The sequence below is a fragment of the Dipodomys merriami genome, unplaced genomic scaffold (genome assembly GCF_024711535.1).
Source record: "Dipodomys merriami isolate MVZ:Mamm:240054 unplaced genomic scaffold, mDipMer1.0.p SCAF_6, whole genome shotgun sequence".
Classification (NCBI taxonomy): domain Eukaryota; kingdom Metazoa; phylum Chordata; class Mammalia; order Rodentia; family Heteromyidae; genus Dipodomys; species Dipodomys merriami.
This window is the reverse complement of record NW_027206179.1, coordinates 10,980,877-11,001,284: the sequence shown is the minus strand read 5'-3', so window position 1 is coordinate 11,001,284 and position 20,408 is coordinate 10,980,877. Positions and strand designations below refer to the sequence as shown.

General features: G+C 56.8%; 1 protein-coding gene across 1 annotated transcript in view; it reads left to right on the top strand.

Moving 5' to 3' along the window:
• Nucleotides 1-19,396, top strand: part of LOC138814297 (transmembrane protease serine 9-like) — a 32,045-nt gene extending 12,649 nt beyond the window's left edge. The window contains exons 3-19 of the mRNA XM_070003302.1: nt 1,900-2,027; nt 2,563-2,630; nt 2,787-2,962; nt 4,660-4,701; nt 5,471-5,584; nt 6,988-7,159; nt 8,144-8,418; nt 10,189-10,325; nt 10,705-11,023; nt 11,765-11,936; nt 12,201-12,472; nt 13,013-13,149; nt 15,118-15,520; nt 17,876-18,047; nt 18,278-18,543; nt 18,784-18,920; nt 19,032-19,396. Coding sequence (XP_069859403.1) covers nt 1,900-2,027; nt 2,563-2,630; nt 2,787-2,962; nt 4,660-4,701; nt 5,471-5,584; nt 6,988-7,159; nt 8,144-8,418; nt 10,189-10,325; nt 10,705-11,023; nt 11,765-11,936; nt 12,201-12,472; nt 13,013-13,149; nt 15,118-15,520; nt 17,876-18,047; nt 18,278-18,543; nt 18,784-18,920; nt 19,032-19,193 — 3,152 coding nt within the window. The 3' untranslated portion in view covers nt 19,194-19,396. The remainder of the gene's footprint in view (nt 1-1,899; nt 2,028-2,562; nt 2,631-2,786; nt 2,963-4,659; nt 4,702-5,470; nt 5,585-6,987; nt 7,160-8,143; nt 8,419-10,188; nt 10,326-10,704; nt 11,024-11,764; nt 11,937-12,200; nt 12,473-13,012; nt 13,150-15,117; nt 15,521-17,875; nt 18,048-18,277; nt 18,544-18,783; nt 18,921-19,031) is intronic.
• Nucleotides 19,397-20,408: the final 1,012 nt, after the last annotated feature.

The following is a 20,408-nucleotide window of genomic DNA, read 5'->3' as shown; positions in this document are numbered from 1 at the left end:
AAGTCTATGAGATTCTTATCTCCAGTTTTAAGCACCAAAAAGTCAGAAGTGGCTCTGTGGCTCACCTGGTAGAGCACCAGCCTTGAGCCCAGAAGCTCAGAGACAGGGCCTAGGCTGTGAGTTCAAGTCCCAGAACTCACACACACACACACACACACACACACACACACACACACACACACCAGTTTAATTGGGCTGGGTGTGGCTCAGTGGTGATAGCCTAGCGTGAGTGAGACCGTGGGTTCCTTGCCAGGCAACGTAAATAATAAAATCATCTCTCTTCCATAAGAGGATGAACACTGGCAATCAGGAAATTCTCTTTCATGAGTCCATTAACTGGCCTGCAGCGCCTCTGGAGACCTGGCGCTGTTGTCCGTCGCCCTCTAGTGGCGTTGATGAGAAGCGCAGGAAAGGTTGGGTTAGGGCGTACGCATGCGCGTTCTTGCCGTAGTGAAGCGAGGTGGGTGAAGGGCGGGGCAGTCTCACCTGTGAACTGTAGACACTCAGGTGCGTTTTAGGAGCAGCGGGTAGATAAAATCCCTCAGCAGGACACCTCCCCGCCCCGCCCGTGAGGACCCAGAAAAGCTTCAGAAATATTGAACAATCACTTCTGCAGCTTCCGGCACGTCTGCAATTATTTCAGTGTGACGCCTGGAAGGACGTGTCAGGGCCCAGAGCACTCAGAGCATCGGCAATGCGGTGCTCACTCCCGGGGCTTCTCATCTCTACCTTCCTGAGCGGGGAAAGACAGCAAGTGTAGAACTGGCAGGTTCTCGGCCGCCCAGCCACGCCCCGTCTCTCTAACCACGCCCATCGGCCAGAGCCACGCCCACACATGGTCACGCCCACCCCCAGCCAGAGCCCCTCTCCTTCCAGTTGAACCAAGCGACCTGAACCACGCCCCACCGCTCCAAGCCACGCCCCAGGGGAAACACCCTCCAGCCAAGCCACGCCCCCATCGCTTGAGTAATGTTTTATGGTCAGGCCCCGCCCCTCGGTGGAGCCACGCCCCAACCCTTAGGCCACGCCCTGACGTTTGAGCCACACCCCTCTTGCTCAGCCACGCCCCCTAGGCGCCCACTTGGGAGTCAAGCCCTTTCAGTGTCAGCCACGTCTGACTCTTTTCGTTGTTTTAATTGTGTAATAATGGTCTTTTCATGTTTACTGTGAATTTCCACGAATCCCACATTTTCCCCACCGAAACTCAACTTTCATAACTTACGTGGTTGCTACTGTCTTTATTTTTTTGTGTGTGAAAATACCGCACAGAGCTGTCTTTATTTTTTAAATGATTATGTGTATTTTTTTCTTTGTTTTTGGACACAGGACCTTGCCTGTGTCACCTAGTCTGGCTCCGATTCCCGAGCGCAAGCAGTCCCTTCTCAGCCTCCTGAGTAGCTGGGCCTACAAGGCACCTCCGCCACTCATAGTTAATTTTTTTCTTATTATTTTCGGTATCTGCACTTTGGCAATGAGTTCCACTGTGGGAGGTGCACGTTTTGGCAGATGCGGTGGCAAACACCTGTAATCCCGGCACTCAGGAGGCGGAAGCAGGAGGATCTTGAGTTCGGGGCCAGCTGGGCTGCAAAGTGATACCCTAAGGTCTCCTGACACCTTTCAGCCACAGGTCACTGGCCAGGCCCCCAGGCAGGACCATGGGGGCATCTGGGGTCGCTCACCCTTTACCAGCCTTGTGCCACACCTAGGTCCTTCTAGAAAGGACACTGAGGAGCTGAGAGACACTCTGGGAACATTTATTTAGGACAGGCCCGGGGAAGTCAGGCCACCCCGCTTGTGGTGGGGAGGTGCGGGCGGGGGTGAGGGGGCAGAGGACGCTGGGAGCGCTGGTGACAGAGTGGCCCACCATGGGCATCTCACAGAGCCGTGGTGTCGCCCCAGCCTTCCTCTCCACGCAGGCCGTCCACGTGGAACACAGCGTGGAGCTGCGGGGGATCCGCTACAGCAGCGCCCTGCAGCGCGAGAGCTCGGACTACCACCAGGCGCTGACCGGTGCTCTGCAGACGCTGGTGAGGAGGAGGCAGGGAGGCTGGGGGAGCTGTCATCTAGCAGGACTGAGGAGGTCCGGCGGCCGTGGCTTGAAGAGTGGAGGATGCGTAGGTCACGTCTAGAAGTTTGGAACTTCATTCTGGCGGGAAAATCAGAACTGTGCTGCAAAGCGTTTGCAGCTCCTGCCCTGCCTGGCTCTACACCCAGGAGAAATGAATGCGCGATCCTCACACGAGCTTGTGCCAGGATGCAGCACGCTTAGTGTGTGCAAGGCTCCAGAGCCCATCCCCAGCACGGGAAAAACAAAAGAAGTGCACAAAATCTGCCCAGAAATATTCACAGTAGTTCATCATATGCAAAAAGTGCAAGGAATGACTGATACCCACAGCAATAGTTTTATAGCAACAGCTTCAGAATGCTCTTTTCCTGCCTGTTTCTGGCTCCGTGAAGTGGGTAGAACATGTCCTGAGCTTTAGGGGGTGACGTTTTTCCATGGACTCCGCTCTCCTGACTCCCATGCTTGCTCACGCCTTGCTGTGGTTGCTTCTGTTGCAGTTTGTAGGTAGCTTCCGGAAGACCGAATTAGAAGCAAGCTGTGTGGGCTGCACGGTTCTCAGTTACAGGTGAGCTAGGGGGCTTCAGTATGGGATGGATGCGCCTTGGTAGTCATCCGTAATTGCTGGAAGATTCTGGAAGATTCCAGAAGATTCTGGAAGATTGTTAGCAGATGACAACAGAGGAGCTCTGCCTTCTCCAAGGTCCCCTCCTCTTACCCACAGGAACGGGAACGCCAGTGTCTTGGTGAGGTTCCGGCTGCACTTCCTGCTGCGAGCCCTGCGGCCACTGAGCCTGGACGTGGAGGAGAACCTCTTACAGCGGGGAATCTGGGCGAGGCTTCGGGAGCATGGCATCCCCTTGGCTGCCTATGGCACCATTGTATCGGCCGAGCTCACAGGTGAGTGGGCAGACATTCCCGGGAGGTTTAGGGGAGGGAAGCCACTGAAATCTGAATGAAAACCAGATTTTCAAGCACCACCCTTCTCCTGGAAATTAAACATAGCCAACATGTATGTCTTCAACCGTGTGTGTGTGTGTGTGTGTGTGTGTGTGTGTGTGTGTGTGTGTGTGTGTATGTGTGTGATGGGACTTGAACTCTGGGCACTGTCCCTTAGCTCTTCAATTCAAGGCTAGCACTCTACCACTTGAGCCACAGTGCCACTTTGGTTTTCTGGTGGTTAATTGGAGATAAGAGTCTCATGGAGGGCTGGGAAGGTGGCTCAGTGGTAGAGCGCTTGCCTTGCATGCCTGAGGCCCTGGGTTCGAGTCCTCAGCACCACATAAGCAAAAAGAAAAAAGCCAGAAGTGGCGCTGTGGCTCAAGTGGTAGAGCGCTAGCCTTGAGCTCAAGAGCTGAGGGACAGCGCCCAGGCCCAGAGTTCAGGCCCCATGACCAGACCCAAAAAAAAAAAAAAAAAAAGCCGGGCACTGGTGGCTCACGCCTGTAATCCTAGCTACTCAGGAGGCTGAGATCTGAGGATCATGGTTCAAAGCCAGCCCGGGCAGGAGAGACCGTGAGACTCCTATCTCCAATAAACCACCAGAAAACCGGAAATGTCTCTGTAGCTCAAGTGGTAGAGCGCTCGCCTTGAGCTGAAGAGCTGAGGGACAGTGCCCAGGCCCAGAGTTCAAGCCCCACGACCAACAACAACAACAAAAAAAAGAGTCTCATGGACTTTCCTGCCCAGGCTGGCTTTGAACTGTGATCTTCAGATCTCAGCCTCCTGAGAAACTTGGATGACTGTATTAGCCACTGGTGCTCGGCAGGCTGTGTGTGTGTGTGTGTGTGTGTGTGTGTGTGTGTGTGTGTGTGTGTGTGTGTGCCATATGGCTTGAATTTGGGACTTGGGCACTGTCCCTGAGCTTTTGCTCAAGGATGGATCTCTGTCATTTGAGCTCACAGCTCCACTTCCTACTTTTTTTTGATAGTTAATTGGAGATAAGAGTCTCACAGATTTTCCTCCTTGGGCTGGCTGTGAACCACGATCCTCAGATCTCAGCCTCTGAATAGCTAAGATTATAGGCGTGAGCCACCAGTGCCTGGCGTTATTGTTATTTTCTTACTGTGTAAAATGTATGCACTAAACTTTCTGAAAGGTTGTGCTTATATTGAAAAACCATGGCATATACAACCTGTGGTACAATCTGTAGTTTCAGCTAGGTGTGTCGGAATGCATCCTCCATGGAGGACTATACATGAAGGAATACGTGTGGCTGGCTGTTTGCCAATAAAACTTTATTGACAATAACAAGTGGAGGGCCACATTTGGCCCACTGTCATAGTCAGTCATTCCCTGCTATAGAAATAAAAGTAGAGCCAGGTATGAAACTTCAGCCCTCCGGTGGTGGAGACAGGAAGATTATGCGTTCAAAACCAGCTTGAGCTACCTATCCAGACTGGCTGAGGTCTTAGTGAACTCCGGTCTCAATGCTGTCCACTGGAATGTTCCTCATCTGCATTGTCTGTGTGACTAAGGGTCAGAGCCTTTCTTGGGCTCCAGCTGAGGAGACTTTGAGCAAGGCTGCTGGTGGCTGTGTCCTTTGTGTGCGCGCTGTCCACAGGGGGACCCCGAACCCAACTTCTCTTTTGTTGCAGGCAGCCTCAGGGAGCCAGTGACCGGAAGAGACTTCAAATCAGGTGGGTTTTGTTCTCTTTTTGCTTTTTTTTTGCGGGGGGTGGGGGGGTGGGGGAGGTGGCAGTCCTGGGGCTTGAATTCAGGGCCTGGACACTGTCCCTGAGTATTTTTCCACTCAAGGCTAGTGCTCTACCACTTGAGCCACAGCTGTATTTCTGGCTTAAGAATCTCACAAGATGGGCTGGGAAGGTGGCTCAGTGGTAGAGCGCTTGCCTTGCATGCCTGAGGCCCTGGGTTCGATTCCTCAGCACCACATAAGCAAAAAGAAAAAAGCCGGAAATGGCGCTGTGGCTCAAGTGGTAGAGCGCTAGCCTTGAGCTGAAAAGCTGAGGGACAGTGCCCAGGCCCAGAGTTCAGGCCCCACAACCAGACCCAAAAAAAAAAAAAAAAAAAAAGAATCTCACAAGACTTTCCTGCCTAGGCTGGCTTCAAATTGTGATCCTCAAATCTCAGCCTCTTGAGTAGCTAGTACTACAGTTACAGCTAAAGTGTTGGATATTTTGAACAAAAGCCTCTCAGGAGGCTGAGATCCGAGGATCAAGGTTTAAAGCCAGCCCAGGCAGGAAAGTCCGGGAGACTCATCTCCAAAAACAAAGACGACCTTGAGGCTCTGAGTTCAAGCCCCAGTACTGGCACAAGAAAAAAGAGAAACAACACAAACAAACAAAAACCCCACTGCTTATTGTTCAAAGATGGAATGTTCCGGAACTGGGTGGGTGTGGGGCTGGAGGGAGTGGAGTGAGCTCAGGACCTCGCTGCTTCTACCCTCAGGCCACTGCCCAGGGAATTCTTTTTCCTGCCAGAATAGCCAGTGTGTGACCAAGATCAACCCAGAGTGTGATGACAGGAGGGACTGCTCGGATGGATCCGACGAGGTGGACTGCGGTCAGTCTTGCCTGGGCTCGAGTCTGTGTCCCCTCCAGGGTCAGCTGGCTCTGCTCTGCACGCCACGTGTGGCTGTGAGGCCTGGCGTTTCCTGGAGTCGGGTGATGAAGAGGGAGGGCGGCCCTGGCAGAGACATAAACAACAGCTCAGGTGTATGGAGTGGTCAGTCCTCAAGTGGATTGAGAGAGATCAGGCTGAAAAGGGGGGTTCTGCTGGGTGCTGGTGGCTCACGCCTGTAATCCTAGCTACTCAGGAGGCTGAGATCTGAGGATCGTGGTTCAAAGCCAGCCCGGGCAGGAGAGACCGTGAGACTCCCTTCTCCAATAAACCATTAGAAAACCAGAAGTGGTGTTGTAGCTCAAGTGGTAGAGCGCTCGCCTTGAGCTGAAGAGCTGAGGGACAGCGCCCAGGCCCAGACTTCAAGCCCCACGGCCGACCAAAAAAAAAAAAAGGGGGGGTTCTGACTAAACCCTAGGAAACCTGGAAATATTTCCTCCAAGTAGTGTGAGAGCTGCCAAAGGGATCTGAGCAAGCGTAGACAAAAGCCTGGACATGTAGTTATCAAGGCCAAGCACAGTGGTGCATGCCTGTAAACCCAGCTTCTTGGGAGGATTGGAAGTGCAAGGTCACTCAGGGCAAAAAGTTAGCAAGATCCAATAATGTCAAAAACAAGCCAGCACTGGGTGCTGGTGGCTCAGGCCTGTAATCCTAGTTCCTCAGGAAGCTGTGATCTGAGGATCATGGTTCAAAGCCAGCCAGGGCAGGAAAGTCTGTGAGAGTCTGATCTCCAATAAACCACCAGAAAACCAGAAGTGGCGCTGTGGCTTAAGTGGTAGAGCGCTAGCCGTGAGCTGAAGAGCTCAGGGACAGTGCCCAGGCCCAGAGTTCAAGCCCCATGACCGACCAAAAAAATGCTTAAAGTGGAGCTGTGGCTCAAGTGGTAGAGCGCCAGACTTGAGTGAAAACTGAGGGTTAACACCTTGGACTGGAGTTCAAGCCCCAGTACCTGCAAAAACAAAACACAGTGAAATCAACACAAAACAACAACCAAAAAGAGCCAACAAGAGCATGGCAGAGCACACCTGTAATCGCAGCCATTTGGGCGATGGAAGTAGGAGGATCACAATCTGAAGCCAGCTCTGGCAGTCACAACAAACTAACAACAACAACAACAAAACCCCCACAGAACGACTTGAAAAACAAACAAATTGCAGAGTCCTCAAGCTTTGAGCCCTGAGTTAAATCCCTAGTACTTGCAAAGAAGAAAAAAGAAAAGGGAGCCCTCGTGTTTTCTAGCAACTTCAGTCCTTGCAATAGGGAAGCGCAGGGCGGTATTTGAAAGGACGTTTTCTTGTGGAGCAGGGGCCCTGCGACCCCCAGGCTTCCCTGTGTCTTTCCTGCAGACTGCGGGCTGCAGCCGGCCTGGAGGACGGCGGGCAGGATCGTGGGCGGCGTGGAGGCGGCGCCCGGCGAGTTCCCCTGGCAGGTCAGCCTGCGGGAGAACAACGAGCACTTCTGCGGGGCCACCATCATCGGGCCCACCTGGCTGCTGTCTGCCGCCCACTGCTTCAATGAGTGAGTGGGGCGTGACCCGGGGCGAGGGGCGTGGCCGCGTGAGGGCGGGGCCACAAGGGGGCGGGGCCTGGGAGGACCAATCAATTTAATCAGAGGCAGCGGGGACGAGTAGGCGGGGCCTACAGGGGGCGGGGCTGGAGGGACCAATTGCTTCTTAAGGGGTGAGGGTGACTGGTCGTGCACTATAAGGGTGGGACCACGAGGGGGCGGTGCGACCTGGACTAATTGCTTCAGGGAAAGTGGGCGGGGACGATGTGAGGGCGTGGCCTACAGGAGAGACGCCTGGACCAATTGCTTCAATGAGGGGCGGAGAAGTGAGGGTGACTGGGCGGGGCCACGGTGGGCGGGGCCTGGGAGGACCATTGCTTTAACGAATGAGGGTGCGGGGCCGTTTTAGGGCGGGGCCAGTGGCGGAAGGGGCGGGACCACACCGGCTGCTCAGCCACACCCACCTTCCATCGTTTCCCCTTGGTCCTGGGTCCACGGACCTGATTTTCCTCGCGTTCCCTCAGAGCCCGTTTCTTCCCTGGCTCCCTCCTCTCCCCTCTCCGCTCACCTCTTCTTCGCCCTTCCTCTTTCCCTTCCCCTCTTCGCCCTTCCTCTTTCCCTTCCCCTCTTCCCTCCTCTTCTTACCTCTCATCTCCTTCCCGCCTTTCCTTCCTTCTTCCTTCCTATTTGTTTTCCCTCTGAACCTACTTGATCTGAAGTTTCATGGTCCACGCACACACGCACGCACACACACACACGCACACACGCAGCCTGCGCTGGTGGCTCACGCCTGTAATCCCAGCTGCGCGGGAGGCTGCGACCCGAGGATGGCGGTTTCAAGGCAGCCCCGGCAGGAAAGTCCGTGGGACTCTTACCTCCAATGACGCCCCCCCCGCGACGCAGGACACGCACCCGCACGCACACGCGGCGTCCCCTCGCGAGGCTGCCCGCCACCCTCCCCGCCTGGCGCCCCTGAGCGCCCCTCGATGCCCGCAGATTCCAGGACCCCGCGGAGTGGGTGGCGGCGGCGGGCACCACGCACCTGAGCGGGGCGGCGCCGGGCGCCGTGCGGGTGCGCGTGGCCCAGATCACCCCGCACCCGCGGTACGACGCGGACACGGCCGACTTCGACGTGGCGGTGCTGCGGCTGGCGCGGCCGCTGCGCTTCGGCCGCTACGTGCAGCCCGCCTGCCTGCCCGGCGCCGCGCACGTCTTCCCGCCCGGCCGCAAGTGCCTCATCTCGGGCTGGGGCTACCTCAAGGAGGACTTCCGTAAGCGCTTCCGGGGCGCGGGGCGGGGCGGGGTGTCGTTCCGGCGGGGGGTGTTTAGGAATCGGTGACCCCAGCATGGATCCTGGAGGACTGGGGGTTTATCCGCTCGACGGTGTTCGTTTCTGGCCCCTGAGCGGGAATTTTAACATTGGAGGCTTAAGTTTGTTTTCTGTTTTGTTTTTCCAGTCCTGGGGACTGAACCCGGGGCCCGGGCGCTGTCCCTGATCACCTTTTGCTCAAGGCTGGCGCTCTGCCGCTTGAGCCACAGCCACTTCCAGCCTTTTCTGTGTATGTGGTCCTGAGGAATCGAACCCAGGGCCTCACGCATGCAAGGCGAGCGCTCTCCCAGCAAGCCACCTTCCCAGCCCTGTGAGACGCTTTATGTCCAATTAGCCACCCAAAAGCCACAAGTGGAGCTGTCTTAAGCACAAAAGTTCAGGGACAGCGCCCAGGTCCTGAGTTCAAACCCAGGACCCAGCACAAAAACAACACAAACCGACCAAAACAAGCCTAAGCCGGAGTGTGGTGTGTGCACCTACCTGTGATCTTAGCTACTTTGGGAAGTGGAGGTAGGAGAGTCAGAGTACAAAGACCACTGGAAGAATTGGAGACCCTGCTGGAAGAGTAAAGGAAAAAGGCCTGGGGGCGTGGCTCAAGTGGTGGGGGCGTGGCTCAAGTGGTGGGGCGTGGCTAAATGGGCTCAAGCCCCGAAGTGGCAACCTAGGGAGCACAAAGCTCTAAATTCAAACCCCAGTTCTGCCCAAAAGATTGCCATGCCTGCTGCTTGGAAAGCACAGTTCTAGAATGTTCTGAGCCAGCACCACTGACTGACAACTTCCAGTGATGTCAGCAATGTCCTAGGTTCTCAATGTCCACAAAAACCCCGCGGTGGCCGCAGAAGCATCTGAAATGCAGCCAACGTGGAACCCAGAGAAACTGGGTTTTACCTTTTATTTTGTTTGGATGAAGTTGACAGTGGCTTCTATAGTCCAATTCAGGGAGGGGGATGTCGATCATGAAGGAGGTAAAAGCCATAAACTCCATAGAAGAGTCCAAAGCAGGGATGGGGGAAGCTGGGGAGCCACATTTTAAAAGGTCAGGTGAGGTGTCCCAGGGAGACGAGAGGGAGAAAATCAGGCAGAGTGTGCAAGGATGAGTGTTCCAGGCAGCAAGAACAGCATGTGCAAAGGCCCTGAGGTGAGAAGAGGAGGCCCCCATTGCTGGAGTTGACTTAACTGGGTTGAACATTGGGTGGGAAAATGTCAGTAGCCTGTGGTGGGAGCAGGGAAGAAATAAGTGTAATTAATGACACAGGCCATGAGCAATGGCCACTCACTGGCATGAGGTGGATAAGTTCTGGGTGTAGTTGGTATTTGAGTGGCAAGGAATAACCTAGAGAGAGAGAGAGAGAGAGAGAGAGAGAGAGAGAGAGAGAGAGAGAGAGAGAGAGAGAGAGAGAGAGAGAGAGAGAGAGTTGAACCCCTCGATGCACGCTAGTGTGTGGAATCTGAGCACTGGAAGGAGGGAGCCGCCATCCTCTGGTGGCTGAGGCTAGGGGCAGAGCAGGTGTATCTGGGGTGGAGGGCGATGAAGAGCTAAGTCTCAGAGTGCTAAATTTGACCCCTCTCAGCACATTGGGTGGGGTCCAGCGTGTTCTCCTTTTGCCGGGTCCTGAGCCGAGTGCTGTCACCAGCCATATCTATAGCTGGGGAACTTGAGCCTCAAGACACCAGCTCTCTCCCCATGCTATCCTTTCCCCATTTCGAACAGTGGTCAAGCCAGAGGTGCTGCAAAAAGCCACGGTAGAGCTCCTGGACCAGGGCCTGTGTGCCAGCCTGTATGGCCACTCGCTCACCGACAGGATGCTGTGTGCTGGTTACCTAGACGGGAAGGTGGACTCCTGCCAGGTGAGCGCCCCAGGTTTCTGCCCCATCCAAGTTCTCTTAGCCCAGAGAAGAAAGAAAAAAAAGTTTAAATGAGCTTGTCCAGATGTCAAGCAACTTGGAGATGGACAGACTTTTGAACTGTGATCCTCAGATCTCAGCCTCCTGAGTAGCTAGGATGACAGGTGTGAGCCACCGGCATAGGGCTGGACAGACTCCTTTGTAAAGCCATCAGACTGGGTGCCACTGGCTCACCTCTGCAATCTTAGCTACTAGGGAGGCTGAGAAAGGGAGGCTTGAAGTTGGAGGTCCTGAACTTCGTCTTGGGCTTTCCAACTCTGGTTGTTGGACTGGCCACAAACTGAGCGCCTTGTCCATTCTGAAGGCACCCTGTGTTTCCTAGGGCGACTCTGGAGGCCCCCTGGTCTGTGAGGAGCCTTCAGGAAGGTTCTTTCTAGCTGGCATCGTGAGCTGGGGCATCGGCTGTGCAGAAGCCCGGCGTCCAGGGGTCTATGCCCGGGTCACCAGGCTGCGGGACTGGATCCTGGAGATGATCAACATGGCCAGCCTGCCCCCAGTCTCCACAGTGGCTCCTGTCCCCACCACCTCCAGTGCCACCTGGCTCACCAGCCCTGGGAGCCCCTCCGTGGGCACCTCCACCAAGCCCACCCTGGCCCCCAGCACCGCGCCCCTGGCTTCTGTCACTGCAGCTAAGCCACAAGGTATTTGCCAGGAAGATAGGATGGATTGACTGGGAGTGACCTTTTTTTTTTTTTTTTTGCCTGTCCTTGTGCTTTTGAACTCAGGGCCTTGGCACAAGTTATATTCAAGGCTAGTGGAGTCACAGCGCCACTTCCGGCTTTTTCTGAGTAGTTTATTGGAGATAAGAGGAGATAAGAGGCTCACAGAGTTTCCTGCCCTAGCTGGCCTCCTCAGATCTCAGCCTCCGGAGTAGCTAGGATGACAGGTGTGAGGCGGCTGTTACCTGGCTGGAAGATTGGTGAATTCAGTGGGAAGAGATTGGTGATCGATTACTAATGTCTGTCTCAAAGTACTCAGCGAATCGGTGATCAACTGCTAATGTCTGTCAAGTGGGAGAGGTCAGCGATTGATTGTTGATGTCTGCCACGTGTGCAGGCATAGCAGTTCCCAGTGGATTGGCTATTCTAAAACCTAACTAGGTTTAGGTTATTCCCTAGATCCCTCAGAACTCAACTGTCTTGTTGGCGTGAGGACCCTTGATGAGTTCACGAAGGTGACTGGATCAGACCAAGTCACAGAACCTACCCTGTGGGTAGTCCCGCTGCGTGACCTTGAGAATCTCAAAGCCTCCCTTGCTCCCGCTAGATTGGGGACATTGGGCATCAGTCAGGGGTGTGTGTGTATGTGCATTCTATTGTCCCAAAGCCAGGAGTCCCAGAGGCAGACCAAGATCCCCCCAGGGTCTCTCTTGTCCCTTGCAGAGTGTGGGGCCAGGCCGGCGATGGAGAAGCCCATCAGGATCGTGGGTGGGTTTGGGGCTGTACCTGGGGAGGTGCCCTGGCAGGCCAGCCTGAAGGAAGGTTCCAGACACTTCTGTGGAGCCACCGTGGTAGCTGACCGCTGGCTGCTGTCTGCTGCCCACTGCTTCAACAAGTAAGCCCCCCCACAGGAAGGCACGCAAACCCCCCCCACCCTGCTCCCTGGTCCTGCCCAGCACACCCTCATGTGCCCAGTAACCACCACCCACTATGGGGTCTGTAGTGGCAGGACGGGGGGATTGTCCCCTGCGAGGGGAGCAGGAAGAGCTCCTTCGTGACACCCACAAAGTCAGGAGGGACTTTGTTACCCTGAGGCACGCTCAGTCCCCAGGTCCCCCTCCCAGGGACCCCCCAAAAGGCAGTGGCCCTGTCCCCACAGCACGAAAGCCGAGCAGGTGCAGGCACACCTGGGCACCGCCTCTCTGCTGGGCACGGGCGGGAGCCCCGTGAAGCTGGGGCTCCGGAGGGTGGTCCTGCACCCCCACTACAACCCCAGCATCCTGGACTTCGACGTGGCCCTGCTGGAGCTGGCCAGGCCGCTGGTCTTCAACAAGTACATCCAGCCCGTCTGCCTCCCCTTGGCCATCCAGAAGTTCCCCGTGGGCCGGAAGTGCATGATCTCAGGCTGGGGTAACATGCAGGAAGGGAATGGTGAGTAGGGGGACCTCAGTGGGCCTCGGGGTGTCGTTCTCCAGGCCCTGGCCAAGCCACACGGGGAGCTCTGTGATGGTTTGTTTACTTTGCTCCTACTATCTGTGAGATACTCACCTCTCCTTATACCAGGGGACCACATGTGGCCCCTCTCCTGTTTATGTCAATAAAGTTTTATTGGCACACGGCCCCTGCATGTTCATTCACAAGTTTCCCAGTGTGGCCAATTGACTATTGTTGGCTGTGACTATCTAGCCTGGAAAGCTGAAAGTGGTTACCTTTTGGTCCTTTATGGAAAAAGTATTAGGCACCTATAATCCTGGCATGGCTGAGGCCACAGCATCACAAGTTTGAGACTAGCCTGAGCTATACAGTGGGAACCTTCCTCCAAGTCTCAAGGTGTGGAGGGACCTGCCTGCTTCTCTGTCCCTGGGGCTCTGGGAGCTCTGTCTGTTCCTCTGCAGGATGGAGGCCGTGGCTGAGCTGACTGCGGGTTGGGTTGGTGGCCAGGTGGGATCTGGGCCTGTCCTCTCCCCACAGCCACAAAGCCCGAGGTCCTGCAGAAGGCGTCCGTGGGCGTCATCGAGCAGAAGGTCTGCAGCTCCCTCTACAACTTCTCCCTCACCGACCGCATGCTCTGTGCAGGCTTCCTGGAGGGCAGAGTTGACTCCTGCCAGGTGAGCTCCAGGCCCTCTCTTCCACCCCATGCAGGTGCAGGGCTGTGGCAGTCCACGGGGGGGGGGGGGGGGGTCTGGGCTCCATTGCCAGCACCAGGGGAAAACAATGTTCAGCCGGGCATCGGTGGCTCACGCCTGTATTATTAGCTACTCAGGAGGCTGAGATATGAAGATCTCAGTTCTAAGCCAGTCCAGGCAGGAAAGTCCGTGAGACAGTTTTCTCTCCAATGAACCATCAGAAAACTGGAAGTGGTGCTGTGGCTCAAAGTGGTAGGGTGCTAGCCTTGAGCTGAAGAGCTGAGGGACAGTGCCCAGGCCCCATGTTCAAGACCTATGACTTTTTTTTTTTGGTCGGTCATGGGGCTTGAACTCGGCCTGGGCGCTGTCCCTCAGCTCTTCAGCTCGAGGTTAGCACCCTACCACTTGAGCCACAGCACTACTTCTGGCTTTTTCTGCTTATGTGGTGCTGAGGAATCGAACCCAGGGCCTCATGCATGCGAGGCAAGCACTCTACCACTGAGCCACCTTCCCAGCCCTTATTATTTTAAGTTAAAGAAAATATCACAGCCGGGCGCTGGTGGCTCACGCCTGTAATCCTAGCTACTCAGGAGGCTGAGATCTGAGGATCGCGGTTCAAAGCCAGCCCGGGCAAGAAAGACAGTGAGACTCCTATCTCCAATAAACCACCAGAAAACCGGAAGTGGCGCTGTAGCTCAAGTGGTAGAGCGCTCGCCTTGAGCTGAAGAGCTGAGGGACAACGCCCAGGCCCAGAGTTCAAGCCCCACGACCAACAAAAAAAAAAAAAAAAAGAAAATATCACAAACACCTGAAATGAGAACATAAGCAGCCTGGTTCCTGAAACCAGCTTCTTAGGTTCAAATCCTTGTCCAAGCAAATTACTCAACCTGTCTGAGCCTCCTGTCTTCAAGACATCAAAGCAGCTGAGCTCTGAGGATTGCTGTGAGAACCCGGGCTTTGCAAAGCACTCGTTGTTGATGTTTTCCTGAATATTCATTATTTGTCTTTATAGCTGATAATAGGGTAATAGTCAATTATGTTTGTTTCCTATTTGTGCTGGTCCTGGGGCTTGAACTCAGGGCCTGGGTGTTGTCCCTGAGCCTCTGCGCTCAAGGCGAGAGTGCTCTACCACTTTGAGCCATAGTGCCACTTCCGGTTTTCTGGTGGTTTATTGGAGATAAGTCTCATGATGGGCTGGGAAGGTGGCTCAGTGGTAGAGCGCTTGCCTTGCATACATGAAGCCCTAGGTTCGATTCCTCAGCACCACATAAGCAAAAAGAAAAAAGCTGGAAGTGGTGCTGTGGCTCAAGTGGTAGAGCACTAGCCTTGAGCTGAAGAGCTAAGGGACAGTGCCCAGGCCCAGAGTTCAGGCCCCATGACCAGACCCCCCCCCCCCAAAAAAAAAAAAAAGTCTCACAGACTTTCCTGCCCAGGCTGGCTTTGAACTGTGATCCTCAGATCTCAGCCTCCTGAGTAGCTGGGATGACCGGATGAGCCAGCGGTGCCCGCTGCATTGTTTTGTTTTGTTTTTTTGTCGGTCGTGGGGCTTGAACTCTTGGCCTGGGCGCTGTCCCTCAGCTCTTCAGCTCAAGGCGAGCGCTCTACCACTTGAGCTACAGCACCACTTCCGGTTTTCTGGTAGTTTCTTGGAGATAGGAGTCTCACGGTCTCTCCTGCCCGGGCTGGCTTTGAACCGCGATCCTCAGATCTCAGCCTCCTGAGTAGCTAGGATTACAGGAGTGAGCCACCAGAGCCCGGCTTGTTTTTTTTTTTTTTTTTTTTTAACTTTGCCACAATCAAAGCAAGGAGGGTGGAGGCTCAGAGACACGTGACCTGGGAGACTTCACCTGGCCCAGTCTGGGGGCGAAGTTGAGTCTCCCCTCCCTGTCCCCCCTCCCTGGTTTCTCTGGGGATTCCCTGCAGAGTCCCCACATGATCCTTGTCTTTTAGGGTGACTCTGGGGGCCCCCTGGCCTGTGAGGAGACCCCTGGCATCTTTTACTTGGCGGGCATCGTGAGCTGGGGCATTGGGTGTGCCCAGGCCAACAAACCAGGCGTGTACGCGCGGATCACCCGGCTGAAGGGCTGGATCCTACACACCATGTCCGCGGCTCCCGTCCCCACGCCTCGCCCCTCCAGCACGAGGAGGACACCGGCCACCACCAGCCCCCCCCACAGGATGACCACCCCAGAGGCCACCACCAGCAGAGCCACCCGTCCCCAGGCCACCAGCAAAGCCCCCACCCGCCCTGCTGACACCACCATCCCCTCCAGAGCCACCCCAGCCCTGGGACAGATACTGTCCACCGCCGCCGCCGCCCCCCTGGAGACCACCACGCGCTCCCAGCCACCAGGTACCATGGGGTACAGGGTCACTGCTGCACCACTGCCGTGGCTTGTAGGTTCAAGGCCAACTGCCGGGGCTGGGCCCTTCTTGCTCTGTGTGTGTGCGTGCGTGTGTGCGCGCGCGCGCACGTGCGTGTGTGTGTGCACTCACATGCGCACATGTGCCCTGATTCTTCTTACAAGGCCACTAATCTGGTTGGGTTGAAGTCCACCCCAGTGACCTCGGTTTACCTGCAGTCCCCATTTTAAGAGCTGTGGCTCATGCCTGTATAATCCCAGCCACTCTGGAGGCTGAGATCTGAGGATCAAGGTTTGAAGCCAGCCTGGGCAGGAAAGTCTGTAAGACCCTTATTTCCAGCAAACCACCCAAAAGCCTGAAGCGGGGCTGTGGCTCAAGTGGTAGAGCACAAGCCTCCAGGGAAGCAGCCAAGGAAAAGCCGCAGTCTAAAGTTCAAGGGGCTTCAGCACAGGAATTTGGGGGTCACAGTTCAACCCATCCAAGATCCTGACGGCCATGGACACAGGCATTTTTCCTGGGGCAAATGGATATTGCCTGGTGGCCAAGAAATGCTTTGCTCTGTACCCCCATCTTCTCTGGGGGCCCGGGGTGCAGGGGGGAGCTGTGGTGGGGAGCAGCATCTCCACCCTGGCTTGCTCTGTGCAGAAACTGGGGCACTCGGGAAGAGGAGGGATGCAGAGAAATGCTGGACTGTGGGCCACCCATACCTGGGCCTTTCTCTCAGGGGTACACCAAAGCTGGGAAGCTGCTCGCAACCCCAACTGTCCTGCGTACAGGAGCCGGAGAACATGGGGGGGACATGGGGCCTCCACACAAAGCTCTCTGGGCCACAGGGCTAGGTCACTGCACCCACGCTATCTTTTTTTCCTTCCCTGATAGCACTGGGGTTTGAACTCAGGACCTATATGGGCCAAGCTTCCAGCCCATTTCAGTTTGGTTTTCAAATAAGATCGCGAACTATTTTGCCTGACAGGCCTTGGACCTCGATCCTGTTTGCCTAGTTCAGATGAGGTGTATGCCTCCATGCTTGGCTTCTTTTAAGGTTTTCCTTTAAGCAAGGACTTAGTGTAACAGGATACAAGATCAGGAGAAGTATACAAGGTGGGGGGCGGGTGGGGGAGAAACAAGGAGGGAAACATTTTCTGCTCCCAATTTTGGAAATATAAGTGAAGTTTCTGCCTGGCTTGCTCTTTTTTTTTTGGTTGGCCATGGGGCTTGAACTCTGGGCCTGGGTGCTGTCCCGCAGCTCTTCAGCTCAAGGCGAGTGCTCTACCACGACTCTTATCTCCAATAAACCACTCAGACAACTGGAAGTGGTGCTGTAGCTCAAGTGGTAGAGCGCTCGCCTTGAGCAGAAATGAGGAACGGTGCCCAGGCCGAGTTCAAGCCCCATGACCGACCAAAAAAAAAAAAAAGGAGGCCACAGCATGGAGTCCCAACAAGGTAGAAAGCACTGTGGCTCAAAGAAGGGGTGTCACCATGTTCCCTTATACCCCAGGGCAGAGAAGTGACCCTGTGAACCTTACCCAACTCATTTGAATTTGGCCCTTCAGCTGAGCTCACTTTGAACTGGACAGTAGCTACAGCCTGGAATGTTTTTTTGGGGGGTCAGATCTGGGGCTTGAACTCAGGGCCTGGGCGCTGTCCCTGGGCCCTTTTGCTCAAGGCTAAAGCACTACCACTTTAAGCCACAGCTTAAGGAGGTAAGAGTCAGACCATTCTGCTGGGTATGGTTTTGAACTGTGATCCTCAGATCTCAGCCTCCTGAGTAGCTAGGATCACAGGTGAGTCACCAGCGCCCAGCTCAGCCTGGGGAGCCCAGGCAGGGTGCCCTGGGCCCCAGGGCAGTCAATGTGCAAAGGTCTTGAAAGAGCAGGGGTGAGTGTCTGCTCCCCAAGGCTGAGCCTAGCGCTGAGATGACTGGAAACAATGAGTGTCAAATGCTGTTAGGAAAAAGCCAAGGCTGGTTCAATCCCCAGCACTGTCCGAACCCAGAAACAAAACAAGAAAGCACAATAGTAAGGTGGCTCAATGGTAGAGCGCTTGCCTTGCATGCTCAAGGCCCTGGGTTCGATTCCTCAGCACCACATAAGCAGAAAAAAAAAAAGCTGGAAGTGGCGCTGTGGCTCAAGTGGTAGAGCGCTAGCCTTGAGCTGAAGAGCTGAGGGACAGCGCCCAGACCCAGAGTTCAGGCCCCACGACCGGACCCCCCCCCAAAAAAAGAATTGTGTAGGGCGAGCCTCCGACGCCAGCGCGGGAAAGGCGGGGCAGGATCGCAAACCCAGGGGGCAGGCCGGGTGTGGGTCCGCGGGGCCCCAGCCCACCAGCGCCTCGCTCCCCGCAGACTGCGGCCTGGCCCCGGCCTCGGCGCTGACACGGATCGTGGGCGGCAGCGCGGCGGGGCGCGGCGAGTGGCCGTGGCAGGTGAGCCTGTGGCTGCGGCGCCGCGAGCACCGGTGCGGGGCCGTGCTGGTGGCCGAGAGGTGGCTGCTGTCCGCGGCGCACTGCTTCGACGTGTGAGTCCCGCCCGCGGCCCCGCCCACGAGCCACGCCCACTCAGAACCTCCGTGGCCACGCCCAATTACAAGCCACGCCTGTTTAGGCCCCGCCCCTTTCATTATAGTTCTTGATCTGGCCCCACCCCAGCCCCCACCCACCAGAAAAGCCCCTCCTCCCGGGGGCGCACGTGCGCGGCGGGTGCTGGGTGGCTGGGCCGGGGCCGACGCGGTGCACGCGCGCCCCGCAGCTACGGGGACCCCAAGCAGTGGGCAGCTTTCCTGGGCACGCCGTTCCTGAGCGGCGCCGAGGGCCAGCTGGAGCGCGTGGAGCGCATCTACAAGCACCCATTCTACAACCTCTACACGCTCGACTACGACGTGGCGCTGCTGCAGTTGGCCGGTCCGGTGCGCCGCAGCCGCCTGGTGCGCCCCATCTGCCTGCCGGGCCCCGCGCCGCGGCCCCCCGACGGCGCGCGCTGCGTCATTACTGGCTGGGGTTCCGTGCGCGAGGGAGGTAAGCGCTGGGGGGCGTGGCTCAGGCTAATGGGCGTGGCCCCGGGACGGCCAGGCGTGGCTCGCCGAGGTGGGCGTGGCCTCAGGCCGGGCTGGGCGAACGGGACTGTAAGACTCCACGGTGTGGGCGGGGCGTCCATGCCGGGAGGGGCGGGGCTCTCCGGAGTGGGTGGGGCGCTCGGCCCGCGCTGCCCGCCCCGCCCCGCCCCGCCCCGCCCCACCCCCTGCCGCGCTCCCGCAGGCTCCATGGCGCGGCAGCTGCAGAAGGCGGCCGTGCGCCTCTTCAGCGAGCAGACGTGTCGCCGCTTCTACCCGGTGCAGATCAGCAGCCGCATGCTGTGCGCCGGCTTCGCGCAGGGCGGCGTGGACAGCTGCTCGGTGAGCCGCCCGTCGCCCCCCCCCCCCCCGTCCATCCCGCTTCCTGGGCGCCCGCTCACCCGGGGCCCGGGGTGGAGGCTGGCCCCCGAGCGCCCTTTCCTCTCCCCTCAGGGTGACGCCGGGGGACCCCTGGCCTGCAGGGAGCCCTCGGGCCGGTGGGTGCTCACTGGGGTCACCAGCTGGGGCTACGGCTGCGGGCGGCCCCACTTCCCGGGGGTGTACACCCGCGTGGCCGCCGTGAGGGGCTGGATAGCGCAGAACATCCAGGAGTGAGACCCGACCGAGGACGGGGGGAGCGGGCGCCTGGGCCTGCCTCCCCGAGCTGGCCCGCCCAGCGCCGGCCTGGCACCGCACAGGAGCGGAGACCCCTGCTCTCCCATCTTGAGACGAGGACTCCCCCCCACTTGGGGTTAGTGCCCCACCTGCCCCCCCATAGCAGAGCCCTCCAAACCACCCACACCCCAACACTCCCCCAACTTCCAGGGCTTCGGGAATAAAACCCGCGCTGACAACCTTGAGCCCCTCTCTTCCTTCTGGGCCTTGTCCAGTCTGTCGTGTGGGGGCTCCCCGCTCTTGCCACCTGGCAGCAATGGCTGAGTCCCTGGCTGACGCCCAGACCCAGAGATGGGGGGCTGGCGTGGACTCCCCTCTCCCCGGCACGCATTCTCCCTTTGTCTCATGTCCCGGAGTCTGACCTTCGGTTCTAGTGAATGTTCCCTTCTTTAGGCCTCTCCCTGGAGTCCAAGCCCTCGGAACCAATCCCCAAAGCCGGGTGGAAGACTCCGCCCCCAGGGGGAGTGGCCTGTCCTGCCAGGGACACCTGAAGGCTTGCGCCCCTCCCCCCCTCCCAAAATGGGCTGATGATCTTCTACACTTTCAAGAGGCAGCTTGATGCCTCCTTAAAATGTTACCTAAGTTGGGACTCAGATACTATGAAGCCTCAGTGGCTTTATTTTGCCAGTCCTGGGCTTGAACTCAGGGTCCACGCACTGTCTCTGAGCTTTGCTCACTCTACCACTTGAGCCACAGCACCACTTTTGGCTTTTTCTGTTTATATGGTGCTGAGGAATCGAACCCAGGGCTTCAAGCATGCTCGGAGAGCACTCTACCACTAAGCCACATTCCCAGCCCCTGGCCCAGTGTCTCGTGTCGCAATATAAACTGGACAGTGGTTCTAAATGGCCTGAACAGGGCACTTAACATTGCCCAATGTGACCTTGACAACTTCATAGTCCAAGATCCCCTGCCTTCAGTTCCAAGCCCAATCAAAATCTGGCAACTCATCAAAAAGCCCCCAAGGGTACCTCCTCCCCCCATAAATCCTTCTCAGTCTAAGATCCTGAAGAAACCTCCCATTTCCTCTTTGCCCTCAGGTTCCCTGCCCGCTCTCCCCTCACAGGAACTAACACCAGCCTCTTCTGCACCTCCCTGCTGTCTTTACCCTACCTCAACTCCACTTCCACCACCCCTCCGGGCGGCTGAAGCAAT